A 24,543-nucleotide genomic window follows, 5' to 3' on the forward strand; every position below is an offset into this window, starting at 1 on the left:
GAATAGTGGACATATCTGGATTAAGTTACGGACAGGGCCGAGGAGAGGATGAGGAGGCAATTTGCGTAGAACACGCATGTCAGAGGCTCTCAGTCTGATTGCTTTTCTCGTTGTGGTCACTCTTAGGCAGATTAAGTGATTAGTATTCAGTTAGATTAAAAAAAAAACTTCTTTTGCCATCGAATAGGATGAAACCACTGGTTAAAATGCATCATATAAGCAGAGTAAATGATAAATATACAGCGCGTAACAGTCGAAAAGCTGTAAAAAAACACCTTGAAAAGCTGAGCGGCGGCGGGTGCTGCCACAGTTCAGAGTCGTGACCTGCAGGTCTGGTCACCAACAGATTTTCAATTCACTAGGTCTTGTAACCAGCATTAACAAAGCGATTCTATAATCTTCACCTATATAAGCACAGCGGTGAAGAGGAAGTCTGGGGGAGGGTTGGGGTGGTAGGGACTAGTTTCACTCGTCGGTCTCAGCAGTGCACATGAGGAAGGGCGCAGAGCGATGTTCACATCTGGCCTAGACATGTTGCTGTTTCAAGACTGCTCGCGGTTGCTGTGTTTCTGGTTTCTGCTCCTGTGCAGCTGCTCTCTGACCGGTATGTACTGTACAATTCGCCCAATTATTTTATTTTCCAACAAGGGCGGGGAAACAATTTTCTCCTTGGCTTATGTCAGCCTTGCTATTCCACTTGGGCTTTCCTAGCAGTAAGCCATGTGGCATGTGTGTATACATCTAAAGTGGGTCTGATGGCTCAGTTAACTGATATATTTACTCAAGGGATCTGTGTTTAAACGCTAGCGCAAGCTCATATTCTGGTGGGTCCATTCCGTCTTTTATCCGCCTGAACCTGATAAAAAATCTACCACAGAAATGAGCAGCAAGTAACTGCCATTATATGTGAATAGCGCCAAGAGATGTTCTTGTGGGTGGTGATGAGTTTTACAGAGAAGAATAACAGGATCTGTATGCAGAGGGTTATGATAGTGCTGAAGCTACTAACTTTATGGTATTAAAAAACAGTGTAAAAGACATTCAGTCCTGCATACCTATTAATGCACTCATCCCTCGCTGTGCAGAGGGCCCCATTCCCCCCATTTATGGGTGGCTGTAATTAACTACCTAATCAAGGGGATGGGGTACATTTGCCTTGCTGGTATTAGGTCTCCTGGCATCCTTACTGTGCCAGTGCGGCCTTCCTAGCAGATTATTATGACGTGTGCTCTTTGTACAGATTCTGATGGTAAGTGATTGCATTATAGTAAGAGCTTGAACTAGTCACTCTAGCACGCAGTTTTGGGGTATCTGATGATCTAAATAGTCGAAGAGCTGGACCTGCGCCAAACAGTAATAAACGGTTGTAGAATCTAGAAATTAATTTTCAAGGCATGTGTTGCTTTTGGCTGCAAATGTGCATACAAAATGATGTGTAACTCTTTTAAAGACTCAAGAGTTTGGTCCAGTACAATTGCATATTAAAGAAAAAGGCCATTTAAGGGGCCTATGTTATGCAAACCATAATAACTGACTCAATACTCATGTATTATCAAATATACATGCGTAAATCGATATCTATGAACAGGGCAGGAAGAAATAGCAAATCTGCATGCATCCTTAACACGTATAATAGTTCAATTAATACATTGTTATCCCTTTGGCTTGAATCACATCAGCTGATGGTGTTACAACCAGCGTTCAAACATGCACCAAAGTGTCAATGTCCTGCTTAGTGCATCAATTTGCCAGCAGTAAATTAGGTGCATAAACAAAAATTACTGTTGGAAATTGAGTTACTGGCTGACGAAGGTGAAACGTTATTCAAGTAGCAACTACAATCTCTGTCAGGCTGAAATACAAGCAAACCCCAGATCAACCTGTGCTTAACTCTCTGGTAGACTGACATGAAAGCAGTCAGGCTTAACTTAGAGGCAATGTGTAAAGTATTCACTTCAATCAGTATTGAAGTGACAACAGAACGCAAGAAAAACCCCATACCCATTTAGGAACATGGAGCAAAATTGGATAAATTGAGACCAAAACAAAGAAAATCCAACCAGCACAACCTAAGATTTGCATTTTCAAAGTTTTCAGTGAAAACAGTGCTTAGAAGCACAATGTGTCAACTGTGGATATCTGGTCACAGTGGACTGGGACAAAGTCACTAGTTGAGGCTGACCATGTTGGAGCGCTGGCCGGGTACAGGGACCCAGTTAAGCCAGCTGAACAAAATTCCTTTAAGCCTTATTTTGCCAAGCATTGTGAGAAGCTGCATCAAGGATGCATTGTGCAGAGGAGGTTCTGGTGAGCTCCTTCGCTGTGATGCAAATTCCTCCATCGCCGAGAATGTAGTCAACGAGGGGCATGTGATCCAAAATCCTGAATTGAAGATGTGCTGCGCACCGGTGTGTTTCAAAGAAGCAGCGGGGCTGCAGTACGGAATCCTGCGCCATCACTGAGGAGGCCATCAATGAAGGGCTTGTGATGCGAAGACATCCGTTAAGGAATCATCAGCCGTGGGCAGTTCCTTATAGACTGTGGGCTGCAATGCAAGAGCCAGCATCGAAGATACGCCAAGTTGCAGCTCTTCTATGCTGCATTGGTTCTACTCACATGATTACAGCTGGGCTGGCAGAGCATCTTCAAGCCCACTTTCAAGGGTCCAGGACTGAGATGTGACCACTTGGGGGGGTAGGAATCACAGCAGACAGAACCCAGGTGTTGGGTTCAAGGTTGTTGGAGCCTTTTCTGTCTCTGAGGCTGTGATCAGGAGGCCAGCCAATTAGACCTTGGAGTTACTCCAGGGGTCCTGGGTTCAAGATGCAGGTCCAGTCCTTCACTCAGCCAGTAAGGCAGCAGGCAGCAGGGTAGCAGGGCAATAGCATAGCAGACCCTCTTGCAGAACAGTACAGCAGTCCTTCTGACTATTCCACAGGTCAAGAGGTGTATTGCATAGTTGGGTCTGAGGCTCCAATATTTATAACTGGTTCCCACTTTGAAGTAGAGAATTCCCTTTTATGTCCTTGAACTTCCCTGCCTACCCTTTGCTGGCTCCAAGCTGGCTGCATGAACATTGAAATGGTAACAAGTCCTTTGTGTGAAGGCAGGGCACAGCCTATGCAGTTGCAAGTTGGGCTGTGCCTAGCTCGGCGACTTATCATGCCAGGTAATTGCCCATCCAGGGACACCTAATCAATCTACTGTGTGGCTGTATGGCATAAATAAACCAAGTCCAGCTACGCCCAGCCATGTGACACAGGAATAGGCTACAGGCACTAAATACAGCAGGAAAATGCCAGTTTCTGAAAGTGGCATTTTTAAATTGTAACCTAAAATCTTACTTTACTATTAAATTACATCTTCTCAGTCACCAAACAAGTCATTCTTATCCGCTTCCAATTGAAAGTTTGCCCTTAATAAATGGAATACGTTTACCCAATGTTATTGTATGGTAGAGGTAGATCTCCCAGTAGTGAAAAACAAATTAAAGAGTTTTTTCACTACAAGTACATGTAAAAGTTAAACGTGCATCACAAACTTTTTAAATATGTGCACCCTGACCTATGGGCTATTCAGGACCTACCCTACGGGTGACTTAGATGTATTAAAAAGGAAGGTTTGAGTCTGGCAAAAGGTTTATTTTGCCTAGTCGAAATGGCACTTTAAAGCTGCACTCACCTGCTGAGACCTTTTTGGTGATTTGCGCGCTATATAAGAATCTATGACTTATGACTTATGACTTAAATGGCAGGCCTGAGACATGTTTAAAAGGCTACTTAAGTGGGTGACATAATAAGTGCTGCAGGCCTACCAGTAGCATTAATTTACCGGGCTTGGGTACATGTAGTACCACTTTACTTGGGACTTACAAGTAAATTGCATGTGGCAACTGGCTGCAAGCCAATGTTACCAGGCTTTAGGTTGGGAGCCTAAGCACTTTAGCATTGGCAAGCATTGGTAAAGTGTGCAGAGTCATAAAAGTCAATAAAATGGGTTCAGAAAACAGGGGGGTGAAGGCAAAAAGTTTGGAGATGACCCTAAAGAAAGGCCCAAGTTCAACAACTTCTATAAGAGAAACCATATTTTAATGTATATTCCAAAAGTCAGTCTTTCAGTTTCCAATGTCCAATCTACCTTACAGAGAGTAAGGAAAATGATAATGTTGCTCATTTGTAAAGATCTCAGTAGTTGCAAGTTTGAGTTTTATCCAGGACTACAAAGAGGCAATCTACTGGTGTTCTAATATTAGTCCCTGTCCATGTTCATTTGGCTAAAAATATAGCAGCATTTGTAAACACCTCTAAATTAAGCACATAGTAAAACAGAGCACAACACAATAACATAATACAGAGCAAAACAACAACACATCATTACCTTAAAGTGACATGACACAACAAAACAGTCAACACAGAACGCAAGCCAGGAACCAAAGTTTGACATGACAATAACACAATCAATTCATGCAGCACACAAACCCAACCACATAAACAACAACAAGCCAATAACACAACAAAATGCAAAACCACAAATATGTGACCCAGAGCAAGAGAGAGAAAACACAAAAGTGGGAAAGAAAGTGGAAGAGAACAACTTAAAAGCAATGACAAACGGAAGCAGCAGGGATGAAAAGAGCCAGCAAGAGTGAGATAAAGAGGTAGTGAGAGTTCAGTGATGGATTAAAGAAGCATGAGGTGGACTCAAGAATGCCCAGCCTTTGTATTCAGCACCCCCAATACTTGTTGCACAGCCATGCAATTCTAAGAAAAACATAGGACTCCAGCACTTATTCTTTTACAAATTAAGCATGGTGAAGCGGTGCCTTGCTTACCACCAACGGCATGTATTAGCACCAGCCAAAAGTGATATGAGACTGTTTTTTTGCATTGCATTTATGGCCAAAAACATGCACCAAAGAACGCTAAACATTCACACATTTGGTCTGTGCTGCAGTCCTCAACCCTAGGTTCTTGGAACCACTTTTGAAAGCATCCTGCTCTAAAAAGTATTTCTGAAGCCACATCAGCCACAGGGCAGCGATGAAGAAAGTACACGTCTGTTCTAGTTGTACTTGCTTTGAGACACACTTTTCCACGACGGAAACGTGGTTGATTGTAGAGTGGCTGCTGCAGACAAAAAAACTGCTATGTAAAGAGCTGCTTGAAAAAACTAATCTGTGACGGAAACTCTTAATATAAGATTGCAAAGTAGACGTCATGTGTGGGAGATCAGAGGCATTCTGCCTTTCCACTCGGTTACTCAGAGCAATAACCAACCGCCTCTACTCAGGCCGGCTTTCGGGTGGTGCGACAGGTGCAGTCGCACTAGGCACTGACCTCAGATGGGACGCTGTGTTCATCAATAATTTACCATTTAAAAGCACCTGCTGCAGAGTTCCTCGTGTGCGCAGCTTCCAGGCAGCAATCAAATTATCAAGATAACTCTTGTGATTAATGTTCCTGCTAGAGAAAGAAATGAAGTTTTGCCTAATGACAGTTTAGAATCGCCATAAAGCAGCGCAGAGGGTTAATATGTCTGCTGCAAAGCACGGACCTGTATTTTATGTGAATAGCTAAGTGAATTCGTAAAGTCAACCTGAAATGTATGTGAGAGAGGGCATATGGAGAGGTGATGGTAACTTTGCTGGGTAGTAGTGAACAGGGCTTTAAGTGGGATGAAAAAACTGGGGTGGTGGGGGTCTCTCAAAGGGCGTGGCCAATGTAATTAATGGCACGGCTTAAAAACACGTAACCTAAAAATCTGTGCTTAGCATAGTTTGCCACCTGACTGATATTTTGCTGTTTCTGTCATTGCATCCAGATGTGATACAAAAAGTAAAATCATACCTACAGGTAAGGACTATTGGCTTAGTCAATGGAAGATAAATAAGCAGCAACAATGGCTTGTATGTAACATTGAAAAATCTGCACTTAAAGCCCTGGTGACACCACAACGATGTTGCGGCTCCTGCATTTAAAAAAGAGAAGGGAAATCCAGAGAGAATATGACTCTCTTTAAAAGATTTCCCTTCCCCTACAACGCTCACCGGCCATGACGTCATGTCGTAACTTCACTAGAGAGAAGTGAGCAGTGTGAGCAGCGCACATCAATGTGCCTGTTGTCACTGCAGTTCAGAAAACAACGGACCGCCTGTGCCAGGACACAAAACAGAGCCCGATAGAGACCCATTTCGAGCCCCCATTTAAACAATTGCCTTTGCTCAGACCCGGTGAGACCCGGCCCACTTAAAACCCTGGTAGTGAGGGAATGCGAGGAGGAGATCATGGGGGGCCATAAAGAAATATATGTCCAATTTAAGACTTTACTTACAGTAGACAACTTAACCTGAAAGTTAACTTTTCAAACCGTAGGTTTTTGCCTATTCCTTATTTTTGAGTAGAGACTTTGGTTTATTATTAGGAATTCACAAAATTCATAATGAGTAGACATCTAAATATAAGATAATTTTAAGACTCAATATTTAGAGCTAACACTAATCTGGATAACTTTAAGACTCAATACTTAAAGCTAACTCTAATCCGGCAGATTTTATGCCAGTGAAGGATCTATCAATTCATGGTGAGTGTTGGGATACAAAGGCAGCATATTTTTTTCAGGTCCCGTTTCTTACATTCCCTGAATTCAAGTGTTGTTTGGTATTATTTGAAAACCCTGTTTGCACATTTATTGCAGCCTTTCTTGCCTTTAAACTTAATTGTGAAAATTGGAGGTGAACAACTGGTTTTCAAATTATCACACATTAATTTTTAGTGGGGAACACATCCCAGTAACCAACATGTCATACCCCCTTGGTACTCGTTTGTTCAAACTCCTACTTCACACATAACACTATGAAACATTTATTTATTTTATTTATTTATAAAATTTCTAGAGCGCACAAATACCTTCCGGTGTCTCGGCGCTAGAGTTCGTTAAGATTGCAGAGAGCTCCTACATAACTTACTGGTTGAAAAGCCACGTTTTAATGTGCTTCCGAAATATAAGTAGGGAAGAGCTTGATCTAATATTAAGAGGGAGCTCATTCCACAATTTAGAAGCAGCAATTGTGAAGCGTTTATCGCCCCATGTTGCTTTCTTAGTGCGTGGGATGTGAAGTAGCTGGGATGCCTCAGAGCGTAAGGAACGATTGGGTTTATAGGGAGTGATGGATTTTTTTAAAAAGTCCGGTCCGGTATTGTTCAGTGTTTTATAAATGATGCACAAAGCCTTGAACTTTGTACGGCTTCTCACAGGCAGCCAATGAAGTTGGCGAATTATGGGCGATATGGATGAGAATTTGGGTGTGCCAGTTAAAATTCTTGCTGCAGCATTTTGCACCAATTGTAATTTATTCATGACTTGTTCCTGTGCATTCAGCCATAGTCCGTTACAATAATCAATCTTTGAGAGGACTAGTGTAGACATTAGGGTTTTACCTGAATTTGGAGGAAGAAAAGGGAGAAGCTTTTTTACCATTCTCAAAGTATAAAAGGACGCCGAAACCACTGCATTAGCATGGCTATGGAAAGTAAGCTTATTATCGAATAGAACTCCGAGGTTCCTAACTTTTTGCACTGGGTGAGGAGGATCTCCCAGCTCTGCTGGCCACCAAACTGGTGACCAAGACGGGGTCAGATCACCAAAGAGCATGACCTCCGTCTTGTCATAGTTTAATTTAAGGCAGTTCTGGTCCATCCAAGTGCAAATTGCTCTCATTCCTTCCTGGAAGTTGGCGGCCACTGCAGCTCCGTTCCTATGAATAGCCAGGACTAATTGAGTGTCATCGGCGTATGATGTTATTCCTATGCCGAATGACTTGATCACCCTCGCTAAGTCCGATACATAGATATTAAAAAGCGTCGGACTTAGCGAGGAGCCTTGAGGAACTCCACAAGGTAAGGTGAAATTGGGCAAATAATAGCTACCCATTTTCACAGACTGTTCTCTGTCTGATAGAAAAGATGCCAGGAGAGTCTTTGCTTTGCCTTGGATGCCCATGGCATCGACACGGTCGATCAAGATGTTATGGTCGACCGTGTCGAATGCAGCCGATAGATCTAAGAGTATCAGGATTGCTGTACTGCCTTGGTCTAGAATTATTCTAACTTCTTCAGTTGCTTTTATCAAGGCGGTCTCGGTGCCATGACCCTTTCTGAACCCAAATTGGGTCTCATCTAGTAGGTTGTTATCATCAATAAAGCTAGAGAGTTGTAAATGAATTGCCTTCTCAAATACCTTAGAGGGATAAGGAAGTGAGGCAATGGGTCGATAGCTTTTTAACTCTGCTGGGTTTAGTGTTGATTTTTTTAAAAGGGGCTTCACGATGACTTTCTTCCAGACTTTAGGGTAATCTCCTGTCTGGAACATCGTGTTGCAAATGTGGGTAAGCACCGGGGCTACCTGATCAGATACTAGTTTAAGTATACTTGGGGGGCAAGGGTCCATAGGAGATCCTGATTTGACCGCATTCATAATTTCCTCTATAGATGTTTGAGAGAGCGAGGAGAATTTTTCCAGGGTTGGTCTGCTAGATATCTGAGGAGCAGCTGGGCCAACTATAGCATCAGAGATTTTTTGTGTGAAGTTATTAAAAATATCTGTAACTTTTCCTTTGAAAAAGTCTGCGACTTCATTACAGAAGGCTTGAGAAGGTTCTGTAAAATCAGGAACCGTAGGGTTGGATAACTTTTTTACCACCTGGAATAACTGTTTGCTCGAGTTTTGAGCTGATTCTATTTGTGTGGTGTAGAAATTACATTTTTCCTTCGTAATAAGTTTCTTATAGTTATGCAGGGCTGTCTTGTATCTATCTTTATCGTTGTTGTCGTAGTTCCTACGCCAACGTCTCTCTAGATTGCGACAACGTTGTCTTTCAAGCCTTAATGATTCAGAGAACCATGGAGCAGAAGGTTTATTACGGTTAGGCTGCAGTTTTTTAAGAGGTGCCACATGATCTAGTGCGTTGTTCAGCCAGCGCACATAGTTGTTGGATGTCTCACCTGGGTCATTTGAGTCTTTGAATTTAGTAGTTTTTAGTGCATTATTAAAGGCATGGTGGTCGATGTTTTTCCAGTCACGACATTTAATCTGTGAGCGTGCAGAGGGCGCGTCGTATTTGCGTTTCCTAATTATAATAGAAAATATGACTGCCGAATGATCAGTCCATATAAGTGGGATCACCGTAGGTTGATTCATGTATGGATTATTTGTGAATAATCCGTCCAAGGTATGACCAGCTTGGTGGGTAAGTGAGGAGACTTGTTGTTCTAGACCTACAGCTTGAAAATCAGAGATAATCTTGATGGTATCTTTATCTGCATGATTTTCTAAATGAAAATTAAAATTACCCAGTATTGTATATTCTTTGTAGGCAGCTATTGGTTCTAATAGAGGATTGAGAGCTTCCAAGAAAGATGTGCGTGAGGTGGGAGGTCGGTAAAGTAATGTGCCTTTAAAAGTTTGAGTGGGGGAAAGAGTAAAGGTGAAACATAAGGCTTCCATGGAATCATGGATCATTGGCTCAGTTTTTAGAGCCAGGTTAGCACGATGTATGATAGCTAACCCACCCACTCGTTTTCCCGAAGATCTGTCTAGTCGGGTGACATAATAGCCATCAGGAGTAGCTATCTTGAAATCCGGGCCAGAAGCAGAGTCTGCCCAAGTCTCAGTTATAAACAGGATGTCGAGATTTTGAGTGGCTATAAGTTCAGCGACCTCATCCCTATGTTTGACAAGGGATCGGGCGTTTATAAGAGCACAATGTATATATTTTTCTGGGGTTAGTGGCAACCTAGGGGCAGCTAAATTACAGTGAGGAGGACTGGATTTAAAAGAGCAGTTCGGGCAGGGATTAATAGGCAGATTGGCCAGAGAGTCTGCACAGAAATGGGAACATCTTTTTTATATTTGCCTAAAATCGACACATTTGTAAATTTTCTATAGTAATAATTTTCACCTGTGTATAAAAGTCAATAGATTCCAGTTCTCAGAATAAAGACCTGATAATGGATGCTGGGTGAACAACAAGTGTTTTGACATGGGATCCTAAATATTTAATAATCCTGTGTCCTGTAATAGCGGTGCAAGTTATCACTTTTTGTTGCTGCCGACCAATTAGACTGCAAGCTCTCAAAGGACGTATGGATGCCTCTCACTCCCACGACAGTAGGGTAGCTGACACAAAAAAACCTCAGCAAATCAGATCACTGTATTATATAAAGTCACAGGTACACTGGACCTCACCATTCACACAACATATCTCTTCTTGTTGCGATCAGTCAATCAAAATGTGAGCCCTTGATAGACTTACAGAAGCCTCTCACTTCCACAATAGCAGGAAGGCTGGCACAAAAGCCAATTGGATTGCTCTATTATTTGAAGTTGCATGTCTGTGTGACCTGACCATCCAGATATCTATACATTTTTAATCTTAATTTCTCAAAAACTACTGAAAGGGTTTACACCAAATCACAAAAAGCACACTTTCTGGGTAAAGATCTAACTTTCTTCTAAATTTGGTGTAATTCCGTTTAGCCATTTTGTTTGCAATAGTTTCTAAAATTCCTTATGAAAATTGCATGGAGAGATCGCGTTTTGGAACTCTCCTTTTTTTGGCTTGCGCTTGACAGATCACCCCAAAACGTTCTAGGAAGGAGCAGAGGGGGAAGAACTTTTTATTTTGAGAAAGTTTTGTGACATTTTGTCAAACAGGTGCCAAAAATTATTAGTAAACCAAAAAATCTATGGTAATTAGGTCCTAATTATCCTAGGTATAACTACAGAGTGGTGACTTTCATATATATATTACCTAGTGGCAGTCGCCACTAGGTAGTTAAAGCTAGGTCAACTGTCCTATAAAAAAAACATTTTTTTGTTGCTATTCTCTTTAGCACCGTTTGATGAATCTTCAAGAAAGTTTCTAAACAGGTGCTACTTTTTGACTAGTTTATGCATGAAAAGTTTCTGGGTGATACGTCAAGCAGGGGCTGAGAAAACAGGGAGAGCCCAAAACTCAAAATCCCCATGAGTTTTCCATAGACTTCTTTAAGACAGGCTACACTGGTCTTAATTTGTTCAGTAGTTTTTGAGAAATTAAGGTTGAAAAATAATTGTATATCTGGACAGTTGAGTCTGCAAGTGTTTCGAGAAACTCTTTCGGGGATGCCAATTTAAAAACAGAGCATTCTGATTGATTGGTCCAGGGAGTTTATTTCCTCTTTGGCCATCTTGCTCCAGCCGGATTTACTCCTGTGGGAACAAAAGCTCTTATTGGCTGCCAGCCATATGAGAAAAATGTTGCTGGCAGCCATTACAGGACTTGGGGACTTGGGGCCCCTGTCCTTTACCAATTTTAAAAGAAAATATAAGGGGGCAGGGTAGAGATACCCTGACCCACTGGGCACCATTGGGGGGACCTAGAGGAATTCTTCTGGCGTCAAAAAGGAAATAAACTGGGCCACATTTACTGTGATTTTGCAACGGGGAGCTCACCATGGGGCCAACATTTGTTTATGTGGGTGAGCCTATAAAGGCCCTTGGGAATCCAGCGCATGGGCCAACATTTAACAAAATGGAGAGGGGGCCATGCAGCCCCACTCCCTGAGCCTCAAAAGGTTCAGTGGAGCCCACTTCGGGCAGGATTTGACAAAATGGGGAAGGGCCACACTGGCCCCTCCCTGAGCCATTAATGGCCCCTGGGGGCCAATTACGTAAAGGGTGGGGGAGTCATACAGCCCCCCTCTATGAGTCATTAGTGGCCCGAGTACCCCATCTCCTGGGGCTGGCTCCTATGCAATGTCCCGGGGAGACCTTCCCCGGATGTAGCAGTTTCACTGCCACAACTGGCGCAGGCAGGGAAACCTGTCTTTGCTCTTGTTTGGTGGGAGCATTTTAAAAATTCCCAACAAATGGTAAAAACCACAAATTCAGCTCCCCGTAGGCTGGAGACAGCTTTTGATTTGTTTCCCTGCCCACACTGAAGCAGGCAGGGAAACCGATCAAAATATTGGTCCTACCCGGGGGGGCAGTATTAATAGCTGTTTCCTTTGGGTGGGAGCAATGCTGGCTCCTGCTGCATGTGGGGAGCTAGCTGGGGTGTTAGAGCTGCCCTGTGGCACCCAACAAGTAAATGGTGGGTGTTCCTGGGTGGGCACCCAACTTAAAAAAATATAGACCCGTCCCCGAGGAAGGGGTCCATGGGGCGGATTGCGGATCAGGTACAGGGGCCGCATGGCCCCCACTCCTCAAAAGATATACACATCCCTGGGGTATGGGGTCCCCAGAGTCTTTTTAGGGCTGGGGCGCACATGACCAACTCAATTTAATTTAAAGAAATGGCCCTGGGGATGTGGCCCTAGGGCCTTGCAAGACTTGGGGTGGGGGGTTGTGTGGCCCTTCTTACCTTTAATTTTAGTAGAGACCCTTGGGGTTGGGCCCCAAGGTCCTAAAAGGGTTTGGGGAGGGGCTCCCTATTAATTAAAAAATTATTTGCCTGAGGGATTGGGTTCCCAGGCCCTAATGAGGCCCAGGGAGGGAAGCCACTTGGCCCTCCCTTAACAATCATATAAAAGATGCTCGGCGATGGAAACTCTAGGGCCTAATATGACTCATAGCCAAGAGGACCCCCACCCCTTGAATTAAAAAAAAACACACTGGGGGATGGGGTCCCAAGGGCATAATAAGGCTCTGGTGGAGCGCCACGCAACCCTGTCCTCCACTCTCATAAGAAAAGGCCCTGGCATATCGGATACCCAGGGCAGGCTCAGGGAAGGGAGCCCCTAGGCCCACCTTCCCTTTAAAAACATAAGGCCATGGGTCACCGAGGGCCTAATTGGCTTAATTAGTCTCGGGGAGGGGGGCACTTGGCCCGCTGTCATGCTTTTTGAGGTTGGCTTAACGTATGGTGATAAAATATTACTTTACGTAAAAAAAACATTACTGAAAAACCCAAAGGTTAAAGTAACATTATAGTTAGGTGAATTTGTCCCTGACAACATTAATGTTTTGAATAAAAGAAAAACACAGAAATTCACCAGTTATAGTTAGCAGAGCTATAACTTACACCCCTGCCATGCACCCCTTACATGAATCATGGAATGTTCTATGACATCACTGATGACATTTCAAATGACATCATTGATGCCATATTCAAAGTTTATTTTGTACACATTGCTCTATAAACAGTTATAGCATTAGAATGCTGAAAGTAAATACAAACTAGCTCAGAAGCATATGAGGTATCATTGATATTAGCACAGAAACAACTCCCTTAGGTGTATTAAGCATGGTCTATGTGCCACATTACCCTATAACATTCACTTCATGGGTAGCATAGTTCACATTAACAATTAACCACAAATATATGGAAAACCATCATTGCATACAGTGTTCAATCTGTATACAATTGTTCAGAGAAAGCCAAGTTCTTAAAAATACTAAACGTCTGTTCTGAAACAAATGCCCTACTATGAACAGATTTTATCTGTATGAAACCCCAGCCACTCATCCCACCTACATTGAGAAATGAAGTTGATATGAGATGGGAAGTTGGTACTGTAAAAAGTATTCACTCTTTGGAGACAGTTTACCCTGTACCGCACTGCTGGCAGACAGTGAAACACTCGTGCAAAATACACTTTAAAAGTATCTACTAAAAACAGTATACACTTTATGCAACACTTGCCAAAAAAGACATAATTTGCTTAAAATAAGCAACATCCGAAGGTGTAAAAGAATATACTTCTTACAGATAGCCCATTTTCTAAAGCAAAACAAGCACATGTACATAGTTTAATACCTGGTGCCCATAGTCTTCAATGTTACTTAGGAATTGTCATTCTGGATGATTCTGTCTAATAACTCCAGGTAGCTTACAAGACTTAGGGCCTCATTTGGATGAGGCCGACAACCAGGCCAACGATCCAATCGCCGCATTACGATACAGACGGTCAGACTGCAGCAGTCTGGGGGACAGACCTCTGCCTCAGACAGGATAAAGAATCCTGTTGGGGCAGGGGTCGGACTCCTATCCCTACCATGAGGGTGTTGCCTGCACAGGCACTGCCATAGGGATTAGGATGTTCCTATCTGACTGCCTTTTCATGGTGATCGCACCACCATGGAAAGGCAGCCAGAAAGGGACTTTGGAGGCTCCAAGCAGGATTTATATGAATTTATAATAGCACCTTACACGTGTGACCCCGTGCTCTGGATTTATTAAGTTATGGCTACTGTGTGATAAAAGCAAGTTTGTGAAAAAATATAAGCAAAATGTGGTGTTCTACCAGTTGGGGTTAATGGTTGAACCAATGTAACTTACGAGTCAGAAGAACTCGTCTGTTTGTATCGCGTTGAACCAAAATAAACTACAAAGAATCAAATTTTCCGGGTTAACAGACCATTAGTTCCATGGCGGCAAACGCTGATGCACGCTGTTACGAGCTGTTACGGGTGCAATGGTCTCACTTACTTTGTGTAAATGTTGCGAACGTTGTGTACGACTCCGCAATGTGCTGCTATTCCACAAACAATCAGCTTGATCCTTGTAGTGAGAATCGTCTGTTTATTTCCGGTATATGTAATAAATCTAGACAAAGGACTAAACCGCTAATGCGTGAGGCGGCCATGTTTCCAAGGATCAATGACATGTTACGTTACACCCAAAACCTAGTGGTTGTAATAATTAATGGATATAGATAACAGACTGTCTGGTTGACTTCTTGAATGTACTCGAGGTGAAATTCACAAAGAGGGGAATGAAACATTAAGCTAAAAGTGTCGAGAAAAATAAAAAGATAATCAGATAAAAATAAAATTGAATTGGAAAACGCTGACCATGTCAAATAAATTTCTTAACAAAATTTAACGAATGTGTAAAGTGTTCCTATTTATATATCTGGTGAGATATGCTCAATGATAAACATGTAAATTAATCTAAATACATTAGTGATGAATATCAATTCTTATAAGACCTTTTTCTCTCTTGCATGGCAACTTTATGTTTCCTTAGAAGAGAACAAGTATCAAAGTTAAAGATGTTCCATAATTAGCGGGATTGATAATGTTTTATAAATAACTGGCATATTCAACGCGCTCATTGAGACCGTTCGGTCTGCATGATTGCAATCTCATCATCCAGTAGTTCTCTCTTCTAAGAAGATGTTTGTTATTGTCTCTTCCTTCCTTCTTTTCGATGACTTCCAAGACGAGAAATCTCAGTTGAGATATATTGTGCTTTGCCTCCATAAAGTGTGTTGCGACAGTTGATTTGGTTTTCTGTGTTCTAATGTGCTATTTATGTTCATTTATCCTAACTTTGAGTTTTCTCTCAGACTTTCCTACATAAACCTTGCCACAAGAGCATTTCAGTAGGTAAGTTATATTTTCTGTATCGCATGTAGCTGTTACATAAAGCTTGATGTCATTTCCTTTCATTGGATGATTGATTTTTGTTCCTTGGATAATACCATGGCAATAGTTGTAGTTCATACATGGTAGTGTTCCGTTAGTGTTCCTGGCTTCTCTGCTTTTCAGTGTCATTATTTCACTGATGTTTTTATTTCTAGTGTATTAAAAGATTGGTGTTTGTGAAAAAAAAACTTGAAATCCGGTTCCATAGTAAGCATTGGCCAATGTTTGATGATAATTGTTTTAGAAATTGTGCTTGATGAAGAAAATCTAGAAACTATCATCACTCAGGTGTTCTCCGGTTTTCCTTTACTACTTAATAGCTCTGCTCCAGTCATTGATGTACATCTTTGTCTGGCTTTTGCTAGAATGGCTGGAGGGTATCCTCTTAATTTTAAATTTTGATTCCATTTCTGTCAATCTTTGCTGAGATTTTTCCGGGTTTGATACGATTCTTTTATCTCTCATCATTTGTGATAGTGGCAAATGGGTTTTTAGCGACATTTGATGATGACTGTTAAAATATAAGATGTTATTCCTGTCCGTTTTTTTAAAAATATCCGTCTCTGAGCCAGTGTTTGTTCTTGTTATTAAAGCATCCAAGAAAGTGATTTGACTTTCCGATATTTCATTAGTGAACTGTATCCTTTCATCTATTTTATTCCATGCTTTAAGTGCCATTTTGGCCTCCTCGTATGTACAGTGCCAAAGCATGAATATATTGTCGATATACCGGAAGCAGGCATTTATGTGATCTCTCCATGTCGAGTTAGATAAACTGTGATTTTCTTCAAATCTTGCCATTACCAGATTTGCATCCGCCGGTGCTGTGCAATTGCCCATAGATGTTCCTGTGAGCTGGAGATACCATTCATTTTGCCACTCCAAGTAACTTTGGTATAGTGTGTAGTGTATTAGCTCCATCAGAAATATATGCATTGGGATTTCAAAATCAGTGCGTGTCAATGTATATTCCATCGCTTTTAATCCCATGGAGTGGGGTATCGATGTGTACAGGGACTTGACGTCCGCCGTACATAGTAACACTTGTTCATAAGTGTCCAATTGAATGTCCTTGAGTTTGATTAAGAAATCTGTGGTGTTTTTTATCATAATGGCCCCCTAAGTGTGTGTTGTTGCAGGCATCTCAAGTGCTGTTCATAATGCAGTGAGGGTGGTAGTGTAGCTCATAAATCACTCAGGAAACCCCTCGCTGCCCATGTAAATCCCCAGGCACTCTAAAGTGCATTGCTCTAGAGGCTTCTTCAGTGACATTTGCCATAATAAAATATTCTCCCACTACCTTGCGGCGAAGGGATAGCTCAGTGAAGTGTTGTGGCACTTGTGCAATACTGTTCGATGGTTAAACCCCTCTGAGGTATTCACTTCCCATAGCTGTGTTTACCTCCATCAGAAAACCAAAAACAAAACCGCTGCTCTTAACTTTCACAGAAGAGACTAGTTAGTTAGACCAGTGCGCTTCTGAAATGTTATGGGAACTGGATGTCCGGAGAGTACAGCGAAGGGTTGTTGGATGGGGACTTGAAGGGGGTGAACGGGTAGAGAGTGAAGTGAATGTGCGCACCTGCACTACTGGTATGTGTGGCAGTAAACTGTTCAGAAACCTCTAATAATATTTGAATTAAAATAAAACATAGTTTAACAATTAAATGTGACTTAAGTCAAGTACACTTTCACAATCAGCTTTATTAATTAAACAAATATTTCCACAGAGAGTGCCTTGCCACTCATACAATAACCTCCACCCCTCCCCCACTCCCCTAGCTTGTAACACGAGCTGTTTCAAATCACTTCATTTTTCTGCCTTGACTCATAAATCTCTTATCCCATAGGGGCACTTCATCAGACTTGACTAAAGACGCCACCTGCACTTACTAGTGAGCCTATGCACAGTCCCTCATGGGCTTTCGCGTTGGAAATGAAGCTGGTATCATGCTAAATAGTGGAGGTATGGGTTGCGAATGAGCTCACTAGACTACCCTTGCATTACACTGCAAGTGTTGCGTGTGTTTGCACAAGTTCTTTGTCTTTATTTTCCCTTTTCTAAATAATCTGCTAATGTTTGCACACTGAATGCATTCCAACACTCCCAAATAAATACATATTATCATATATTATCATATATATTGTTGTTGAAGTTCCAGGAAAGGCTGCACAATGACATGAAAAGGTAAATGCCGTCTATTCTGAAAATTTCCATTAAACAGTTACGATGAAATGGTTTCTCAGGTATGGATTTTCATTAAATCGTTTTTCTATGAAATTACATACAACACACAAATACATCCTAGTCTTAGAGTTTGAAAAGGGCAAGAATGGAGTGTGTGTTTGATGTGAATGAGTCATGATGAGTTTGATGGACCAAGCGCTTGCAATAGTGCATGTGCATATATTTTTTGCATCAGATACGTTTTTATATTCTAGGAAATATTAACATTAAGTAGAAATAAAATATGAATCCTTATTTCATACTTCCACAAGGAAAGACATGCACTTGTTCGTTAGCTTTTGTGTCTCCTAGAGTGTACCATGTGAATAGTTTGACTGAAGTGAGTGAAGGATACCATAGAAGAGAAAAGAGAGAAAGTGCACTGCAACAAGTACTGGAAGTGTGTGGTGTTTTTGATTCCTCTCATAGGAATAGCTTTAAATGATGTGAAGATTAGAAAATTGTCCACTTTAGTGGAGTGCATGGCAAGTAGCACACAGGTGCTTTTACTCAGGTTAATGAAGAGATGTTTGCAATAAGATCTATGGTAATCCAAAAACACTTTGCTATAGATTCGCTTTTGGCAAAAGGCGGTATCAATCATGTGGTGGGGGTCAGTGCTATACTTTCATGCTAGATAAAAGTAAGATTATTGTTATAATACCTAATGTTATAATAACTAATGATGTGAGTGAGATTCATCCAATGGTAGAACCTGTACTGATATAAATAATTGTATTTATAATAGGTTTTGTCCTAATAGCGAAGATTTAAAGGCAATTTGCATTAGGGGTTGAAGTTGAAATGGCAGAGGCATGAAAAAGAAGTTAATTAAATGGATGTTTAAAGAAAAATTGCACTTGAGGAGAGGAAACCTAAATGCCTGAGGAATTGAAAGCCTTGCATGAGAAGAAATTGACAAAACGAAGAACAATTAAAGAACAATTGTATATGGTAGGGTGATGTAGTTTGATAATTAGTGTAGTCTGGCTGCTGGTGATGCGGGCGGTCGGCTGAGTACGCCGTAAGCCCCTCCGCCCATGTCAGGATGATACACTTTTGGTCAGCAAATGGCCACGGTCGAGGATCAAGGAGCTGAGCCTGAGTTTGAGACTGAGGGACTATAATCATTTTGCACAAAGGTGCCAGATGGTGCTAACATTTTCTTTTTCTTTTTTTTTAAATGTATTGAGTCCTCCAAGTTGGCGTTTGCCCTCACAATTGAAAGCTGAAGAAACGCCTGCCCTGACCTGGAGCTGAGAAGCAGTTGGCTTGTTGAGCTTTTCAGAGCCAAAAATCTGTAATCAAATGAAATTGGAGGTATTGGAGAATTACTTTACCCGCTCTAACCTTTGTATCCTCGGTATTCCGGAGGCCCTTAAAGGCAAGCAGACACTTCAATGAGTCAACTCTTTTATTTAAAAAAACTTCCTCCCGGAATAGAACGGGGATCTTACTCTCAAGAGGGCCCATCGTGTGCCAGCACATCTCCCTCCTAATGCCAAATTCCCTCAGACGATCTTGATCAACTTTAGAGATTACTGGGTAACAGAGCAAATTCTATCCAACAGTTGAGCAATGACAGTTCACCTCACTGAAAGTCTCATTTTGTCGTATCTTCACAGATATGTCTGCGTCCACAGCCAAAAGACTGAAATAATTTGTCAAAATGCTGTATCTGAGCAAGGAACAGGGGGCTTAGGCAATGATTGAACAGCAAAGTAAACTAAAGGTGTTTGTAAAAGGAAGATTTCATGTATTCTGCAATGTTTCTGAAGCTCAAGAACTGCTGCAGCAAATTCCTAACAAGACCTAATCTTAAAACTTAGGACTCTCAAATTGACTCTATGTTTTTTGGGTTGTTTTTTTCACTTCTTTACTTCTTCCTCTTTTTAATTTCCCTCAGGCACCCCCCTGATCTTTTTCTTTTCTCCATGTCCTGGGGTGGGGGGAAATGGGATTGGTAGGCCAATCGCTTCTGGCACAAGATCAAGGTGCAAGTCTCGGGAAAGGGGTAAGCCTGTCAGGCGTGAGCGGGGATGGTAGACTGCTCATTACAGCTTTTGGGGCAAGGTGGGGATACCGGGTGGAAGGGTGGTGGCGGTGTGTTGGAAAGGGAAGTAAGAGGGGAAAAAGAGATCTATTTCTAAAATTTAAAGCCAGATTTAAATTGCACTTTTTGATCTTTATTGGCGAATATGTACGTACTGAGTGTCAGCGCTTCAGTAAATGCAGGGTATACTGGAAGACTTATTTTTCTTAAGTTTTCACTCTATAGTGGAGACCTTTTTAATATATTGCGCTAATGGATAAAAGGTAAATCCCTAAGGTGCTCTCCTTAAATGTTAACGGCCTTAATAACAAAAAGAAAATGTGGGCAATTGAATCCTGGATTAAGAGAAAAAACCCATCTGTAGTTTTCATTCAAGACACTCATATACCAGTGGGGAAGCTAGCGGACTTCCACATGTTTAGATCTTGGGCAGTATATTGGGGCTTCTCCTATTCTCATGCAACACATCTGGCCCTGCGATTTTTCTAGGTAAAAAATTCCAAGCAGAGCTGGTAAATTTTGTAAGTGACAAAAATGGAAGGTGGTGCATGGCAACTTGCAAGCTAGGGGGTAGATATCTTACCCTTGTTAGTATTTATGCCCCAGTTGAAGATAATGCTGAGCCATACGAAGAATTATGTCAATCACTAATACAAATTTCTGTTGAAATAATCATAGGAGGGGAATTTTTTACTAAACCCAAATCTTGATTCTTCAGGTATAGCTATAAGGTAATTAAAGCCTAAAAACCTTAAAATTATTCAAGATTATAGTTGAACTTTGCAGCTAATTGATCCCTGGAGGGAAGCATTTCCTACTAAAATGATATATACCCATTTTTCTGGTAGATTCAACACTTCTTCACACCTAGATTTTTTTCTTATATACAAGACTCTGAATTTTAGTAATCAAAGAACCTTGCCTAATGGATTTTCGAATCATGCAATGATTATTTTAGAGGTTGAGCTAGGTAACATTTGAGTACATCCCAAGAGAAGAAGGAAGGCAGGATGTTCTTTAGGTTAAATGTTTTTCAAGGCCTCAGCAAACCTACCTTTCAGTTAAACAAGCTATTGTATTCCTGTGATTTCATAAGCATGAGTTAAAATCCTTAATCCTTAAGCGCCCTGATACCTATTGGTGATTTGTGCGCTGTATAAGAACCTATGACTATGACTATGACTATGACTATGACTATGACTAAGAGATGGACTTTTAATAGACAGTGCTTAATGGAATAAAGCTGGATGTTATTCTGTTAAACAGAGATAAAGGAATTTCATGTAATAAACCATGGGACGGCCCCCTCTCACATTGTCTGGGATTCCCTTAATGCATATATTCGGGGGCTGGTAATTAGTAGGGATGCGGAAAGTTTAAAAAAGATAAAGAACAATAGCCACTCCTAGAACAGAATATCCAGTGGTGCTACAATACCTCACTCAGAAGTCCTTTGGCTCCCAATCAATGAAAGCTCAATCAGGCTAATTGGGCGCTAAAAAAGGCATATTATTTAGAATGTGAAACCTCGAATGGTAAATATATGCAAAACGTTTATAATGAAAGTAATTTTACATGGAGGTTTCTTGCATGGCAGGCTTTCTTGCACTTTGACATGCCCTGTTATCGGTACTGGAAGTGATGACCCATTTTACATAGGGTATATAATGCTGGAGCATTGTAGGCATATTTGTGTCTCCCTGGAGAGGTTCCTTTGGGAGCAAAACATCACAGTACTCTCTGAGACCGAAAAAGCTAATATGATGCACCCCTTTTCCAAAGAAGAGCTGGGGGAAGTTGCATGAGAAGAAATTGACAAAACCAAGAACAATTGTAAAGAAATGTGATAGTAGAGTGTTTTAGTTTGATAATTAGTGTGATAATCATCAGAGGGGTGAATTGTATAAAGAGTATTAATTTACTAGAAAATAATAATTAATTTAAGTGCATGTTAGTTAGTGTTGGACCTGGCTCTTTTTGGCAGGTTCACCCCGAAACTTTTTGCTTTTCCCTAGCCTGTTTCTGTGGCCTGGTGTTGGTGATTGTAGGCCTCTGCACACTTTTTCACTGTGGTACAGTGTAAAGTGCGTGAGCTCTCTGTGTGTGTGGTGAGAGTGACCTGCCCTCCCATAGGACTGCATGGGGAATATGTGTGACCATGGTAGTTCCTGATGTGTGGGGAGTGCAGGGTCGAGTTTGGTATGTGCGAACTCGTGGGATTGAATGATGCGCAATGATATATGCGGCATGATTGTGTCCAGTGTGGAAGTGCCACTTCTAGAAGTTGGCATATTTGTGTAATTTGTGTCTGGCGTGTGATTGGCTGAAGGTGGCTGGTGAGCCTGGCTCCAAGAGTCTGGGTGGGTCTGCGCCAGTGGTGAATGGAGTGATTAGCATGCTGATGTGAGGGAAGGGGTGCACCTGGGCCTGAATAGGGTTGGGCTTTCCCCACACAATGCTGGCTCCAGCCCCTGTGGTGCGTCTGATGTCCCTAGCCTGGCCAGTGAAAGGAGTTGCCTATAACCAGTTGTAGCTGGTTCTCACATTGCCTGCACCCTGATAGACAAAGGAATTCACTGTATAAAAAGGGGCTGTGTCCCCTTCTAAAATGTTCTTGTTCCAACTTGAATCCTGCCAGGGGCGTGCTGCTGCTTGGGCCCAGGGGAAGGCTTGCCTTCCTGGGCCCTGCCCAGCCCCTGGACTCCTGAAGAACTTTGCTGGACTTATGGACCTTTACTTGTGCTCTAGCGCCTGGGAGAGCTTGATTTTGGCCCCCAGTGCTTAATAGCGCTTTACTTTGGTTCCTCTAGCGCTGAATTCCCCTCTAAGCGCCTGGAAGCGCTTTATTTGCTAGTTTTAGCACAGGGAGCGCTTTAAATTTCCTTTAGCGCTTGGGAGCACTTCAATTGTGCTAGCGAGAGCCCACCTTGCTGCTTTCTGCCCGGATTCATGTTTATGTTGCGGGGGCCGTCCCGCGTCATGGCCACCAACATGTATATTTAATTGTGAGGGTGCCCACCCCTCGTTGTGCCCCAAATTGTCGCTCTAGCCCGGCCCCGGCCGCCCCGGAAGCCAGGCGAGTCGGCCTGTGACGGGGGCGGGGCCACGGCAGGACCGGAAGCTGTGCGGCAGGCGAGGGAAAAGAAGTAGCATGGCGGCCGAGGGTGCAGGCGGGGCTCCGGTGGGGAAGAAGAGCCCCACGCTGCTCGAGGAGAGACTAGCGTGGCCGGGGCTCGAGGGAAGAGCCCTGTGTGCGGGCAGAGCCCGGCCCGCTTGCTGAAGAACCCGCTGCAGAGAGAAGACATCTCTGTGAGGGCAGAACAGTGAGTGGGGGTTTAATCTGGGTTTAATCCATCCCCGTGGGCTAAAGAACGGTTTAAAGCAAGCCGGGCTGAGAACGGTGATGGATTAAACCCAGATCTTTTGACTGGGTGTGAGTGTTGGATTGAGTCAGATGCTCCGTCCATCACCACCCCCTTTTGTACCGCTTTTGGCCGCCATAAGTGTGGCAGGGTATGCTCAGACGTGAGTCCCTTGTTCACTTTGCCACTGGATTCAAGCAAGCCGGGCTGAAGACGGCTGGAATGCCAGAAACCGGTCCTTGGAAGCTTCTTTCTGGTCCAGGGAAGACATGGCTTGGCAGTTCGGGCTGGACTGTTCCCATGAGGCACAGGGTCAGACTGATTTGTATATATAGCCATGTCTGAACTGGGGTGGCAGAGTGGGCTAAAGAACGGTGATGGATGAAACCCAGATCTTTTGACTGGGTGTGAGTGTTTGATTGATTCAGATGCTCCGTCCATCACCACCCCCTTTTGTACCGCTTTTGGCCGCCATTAGTGTGGCAGGGTATGCTCAGATGTGAGTCCCTTGCTCACTTTGCCACTGGATTCAAGCAAGCCGGGCTGAAGACGGCTGGAATGCCAGAAACCGGTCCTCGGAAGCTTCTTTCTGGTCCAGGGAAGACATGGCTTGGCAGTTCGGGCTGGACTGTTCCCATGAGGCACAGGGTCAGACTGATTTGCATATATAGCCATGTCTGAACTGGGGTGGCAGAGTGGGCTAAAGAACGGTGATGGATTAAACCCAGATCTTTTGACTGGGTGTGAGTGTTTGATTGATTCAGATGCTCCGTCCATCACCACCCCCTATTGCACCGCTTTTGGCCGCCATAAGTGTGGCAGGGTATGCTCAGACGTGAGTCCCTTGCTCACTTTGCCACTGGATTCAAGCAAGCCGGGCTGAAGACGGCTGGAATGCCAGAAACTGGTCCTCGGAAGCTTCTTTCTGGTCCAGGGAAGACATGGCTTGGCAGTTCGGGCTGGACTGTTCCCATGAGGCACAGGGTCAGACTGATTTGCATATATAGCAATGTATGAACTGGGGTGGCAGAGTGGGCTAAAGAACGGTGATGGATCAAACCCAGATCTTTTGACTGGGTTTGAGTGTTTGATTGATTCAGATGCTCCGTCCATCACCACCCCCTTTTGTACCGCTTTTGGCCGCCATAAGTGTGGCAGGGTATGCTCAGACGTGAGTCCCTTGCTCACTTTTCCACTGGATTCAAGCAAGCCGGGCTGAAGACGGCTGGAATGCCGGAAACCGGTCCTCGGAAGCTTCTTTCTGGTCCAGGGAAGACATGGCTTGGCAGTTCGGGCTGGACTGTTCCCATGAGGCACAGGGTCAGACTGATTTGCATATATAGCCATGTCTGAACTGGGGTGGCAGAGTGGGATAAAGAACGGTGATGGATTAAACCCAGATCTTTTGACTGGGTGTGAGTGTTTGATTGATTCAGATGCTCCGTCCATCACCACCACCTTTTGTACCGCTTTTGGCCGCCATAAGTGTGGCA

At 42.9% G+C, this 24,543-nt stretch overlaps 1 protein-coding gene across 1 annotated transcript in view; it reads left to right on the forward strand.

The window, feature by feature from the left end:
- Window positions 1-481: 481 nt before the first annotated feature.
- Window positions 482-24,543, forward strand: part of LOC147702045 (T-cell antigen CD7-like) — a 211,958-nt gene continuing 187,896 nt past the window's right edge. The window contains exon 1 of the mRNA XM_086928744.1: window positions 482-604. Within this exon, the coding sequence (XP_086784870.1) occupies window positions 511-604 (94 nt within the window). The 5' untranslated portion in view covers window positions 482-510. The remainder of the gene's footprint in view (window positions 605-24,543) is intronic.

The sequence above is a fragment of the Lissotriton vulgaris genome, chromosome 7, assembly GCF_964263255.1.
Source record: "Lissotriton vulgaris chromosome 7, aLisVul1.2, whole genome shotgun sequence".
Lineage (NCBI taxonomy): Eukaryota > Metazoa > Chordata > Amphibia > Caudata > Salamandridae > Lissotriton > Lissotriton vulgaris.